Raw genomic sequence first — 3,626 nt, 5'->3', positions numbered from 1 at the left:
AGGTTATATGGTAGATATGGTGATGAATGATGTGGTGATGGAGGATGAGGAGAAGGAGGAGGACAAGAGCAAATAGACAAAATCAGGAAGCGTATACCCATGTCTGGGAGTGAAGACAGAGGCAAATAGAATTGGGAATAGTATTAGACCTCCCAAAAAAAGACACTGTTTTTGAGTTTAGGTTACGCTGCTATCATTCGGTGGTGTTGAGTAGTCTGGCCCAATCCAGCCCTTGTTTATTTTCATAATAGTCAGCCTGTCAGCATTTTCAGTTGACAGGCGGATATGCCTATTGATTATAATTACTCTGGCGGCACTAAAAACTCACTCTTATAAAATGCTAGCGGCAGGGCAGGCCAGGACATCCACATGTCCGGCTTGGATACCCAGTAATTAAAAGGCACAGAGGAATCAGGAAGATGTTGGTACGGTCGGCAAAGTACTCCCTCACCATCTTCCCAAACTTTGCACTCCTTGTGAGAGTACCCCCCGCCTCAGGGCCTGTGCGATCGGAGGGTCTGAGAAAACTGTCCTAGAACTTTGACAGTGTTCCCCTGCCTCTGCTGGATTGGAGTTGTGTCTCTCTCGCCTGTACTTCATGGTTGTCCAATGAAGTGTGCCCTCTGCCGCCAGCGTTTTCAGATGGGAATTTTTTTAATAATTCTGCAAGGGCCTTCTTGTACTGCCTTATTTTAGTAGACCTGTCCTCCTCGGGAATAATAGATAGAAAGTACTCCTTGTAGCGTGGGTCTAGAAGTGTCACCAACCAGTAATGACTGTCACCCAAAATTTGGAGAACGCGAGGGTCATGGGAAAGGCAGCGTAACATAAACTCAGCCATGAGTGTCAGACTACTAACAAGCAAGACTTCCGTGTCCTCACCAAGAGTACGACTGACCATGCTCTCCTCCTCCTCCTCTCTGTCCATCCCCGCTGAACAGACGGTATGACAGTTGTGCAAGTAGTACCGTCTATAGAGCATGAAAATAGCTCCTCCTCCTCTTCCTCATTGTCACCCAATCCACATTGGGATGAGATGAGCCTGTGTTGTGTGTAATCACCCTCAATGGTTCCTTGCTCCATCTCATTGTGCTCCGCCTGCAATGCATCCTCTTTGATTGTGAGCAGAGAGCGTTTCAGAAGACAGAGAAGTGGGATGGTGACGCTAATTATGGCATCATCGCCGCTTAACATCAAGATGGAGTCCTCAAAGTTTTGGAGGATGGTACATATGTCTGACATCCATGTCAAATCCTGAGGTCTTATGTGTGGAGTCTGAACTGAATATATGTCAGAATTTTCAGTGCATTTATATTTGATCCATGTGATGGACAAACCACAGTTTTAGATTGATTTTTAGCGCTGTTGTATGGAAAGGATCTGGCTGCATTCTGCAGTGCCAACAAGCAAATGGAGCAGATATATGGTGTTCTCTGGATTGCTTTTTAAGCAAATAATCAGAATAAGATCCAAAAAAAAAAATTATTCCTGGCCCCTGATACCTTGGGCTATTTCTAGAAATATCAATAAAAGCACCAGCAGCACACAGAACTGGAATGGACCCTCTTGCTATATGCATTGCAGTCTGCCACATACCCTGCCTGCCTTCCTAGCTCTGATATCTATGGAGCTGGATTAGTCCTCAGAAGGACTGTTAGTTGAGATGGATATGTGTAGAATATGCTGTGGTTTACCTACATTAACTAAGAAACAAGCGAATATCTCTTGCTCAGCAGCACCTCTCCTTACTCTGCCTGATTGCTTAGTAGACTGTAACTAGCATGGGGGTGCCACGTCTGATATAGACCTGATGACGCTGTGCAGCCAGCCCATCACTGTAATGCCACAACCAACATGGTTACGGCATTACAGTGTGTGGCAGACAATTCCTGCATCTTCGGGGCTCTTTAGACCTGAGATCCCACCAAGCAACCCCAGAAATACTCGGTGAGCTCCGAACATATCGAGCAGTGAGATGCTTGGGGCGAGCACCGAGCAATAGTGAGCATGCTCGCTCATCACTAATTCTGTTAATATATGATTTTTATATTAATAGAACAAAATAGCCAAATGTGTAGGCGAAAATCGACTGCATTTTTTTAAAGAAATGTCATCTTTCCACACAAATCAGACACTATTAATTTTCAAAATACAGTTTTTTGTATCTTAAGCAAGAAATGACATTGAAATGTTTCGAAAGATTTCATGATTTGTGCATTCCTTAAACTGTATATCACAGGATTCATTAACGGCGTCCCAACCGTATACATCAATGATAAAAATGTTGTGATACTCAATGATTGTCCTTTGGTTGGAAGAATATAAACCCCAAATAATGTCCCGTAGAATATGGAGACCACAGTAAGATGCGAGCTACAGGTGGAGAAAGTTTTCTGTCTACCGGTAGCTGATGGAATCTTTAGTATGACAAATATTATATACGTGTAGGATATTATAACTAGTGTAAAGGGACAGAGAAGAACTGGGACACTGGTTAACATAATCTCCAGCTGGACTCCAGTGATATCTGAACACGAGAGCTGAAGTATTGGAGGCAGGTCACAGAAGAAATGGTCAATGTCATTTGGTCCACAAAATTCTAACGAGGATGTTGATGCTATTTCAGCTGTCGATATAGAAAAACTTAGTACCCAACTAATGATGATCAGTTTTAGGCATAAACTCTTACTCATGATAGTACTATACCTTAAGGGGTTACAGATGGCCAAATATCTGTCATAAGACATCACTGTCAGAAGAAGACATTCAGTACATTCACAGAAGGCAAATATATAAAACTGTGCAATGCAGCCAAAAAAAGAAATGACCCCATCTTTATGGAGTAGATGATGGAGCAAGATTGGGACAATATCTGTGGTCAGTAAGATGTCCGCTATGGACAACTGCGTGAGGAAGAAGTATATGGGTCGGTGTAGATCTCTGCTGTACATCACCACTATCACCATGAGGAGATTTCCACATAGTGTCATACAATAGATCAGGAGAAGTATAGTAAAGAGTAAGTAATTCAGGTTTTGTGAGCTGTGAAATCCCAAAAGATGGATTTTTGTAATGATGGAAATATTTTGTTGAAACATAGCCTAAAAAAATATATTCTTATGTTATATATTTTTTTACACATAACATTACACACTCGCCCTCTAACAGGATGAGGCGACGTTTTTATGGACATTGGAAGCGCTTGTCCTGATGCGGAATATGGTCCAGATGTGAAATTGCGTTCTTACTATATAATTAAACTGTAGACACCACTAGACTCAGCGTGATCAGTGGGTAAATGCCTCTGATGCCATTGAAAAGGTTTCCTCCATCCTGTTATCCTTTATAGTTTATATGGTAAAATAATATGAAGCGAAAATCAACAAAAAATACAAAGTAAAATGATGTCTAAGAGAAGGGATGTTCTACACAAAATATAGGAGAACTGCAAATTCATCATAGAAAGACATTGTCCAGATGGGAGATTGGTCTTTGAAATAAAATACATAAGAAATATTATCATTGTGATGACTTCAATTTAGTCCCCAAGAAAGATTAAAAGAATATATTAACTTTACTTTAAATTTGGATCTAAATAAATGAATGATTTCTAATATTGGTATAGA

At 41.1% G+C, this 3,626-nt stretch overlaps 1 protein-coding gene across 1 annotated transcript; it reads right to left on the bottom strand.

Annotated features, from left to right (window-relative positions):
- Positions 1–2,144: 2,144 nt before the first annotated feature.
- LOC141167503 (olfactory receptor 11L1-like) lies at positions 2,145–3,098 on the bottom strand. Its single transcript, XM_073654903.1, has one exon. It carries the CDS (start codon positions 3,096–3,098, stop codon positions 2,145–2,147), a length of 954 nt encoding a protein of 317 aa, XP_073511004.1.
- Between the last annotated feature and the right edge of the window lie 528 nt (positions 3,099–3,626).

The sequence above is a fragment of the Phyllobates terribilis genome, unplaced genomic scaffold (genome assembly GCF_046119375.1).
Source record: "Phyllobates terribilis strain yellow unplaced genomic scaffold, ASM4611937v1 Scaffold_11__3_contigs__length_659146591, whole genome shotgun sequence".
NCBI classification, from domain to species: Eukaryota; Metazoa; Chordata; class Amphibia; order Anura; family Dendrobatidae; genus Phyllobates; species Phyllobates terribilis.
Note: the sequence above shows the minus strand (reverse complement) of the source record. Positions and strands in the feature narration are given on the sequence as shown.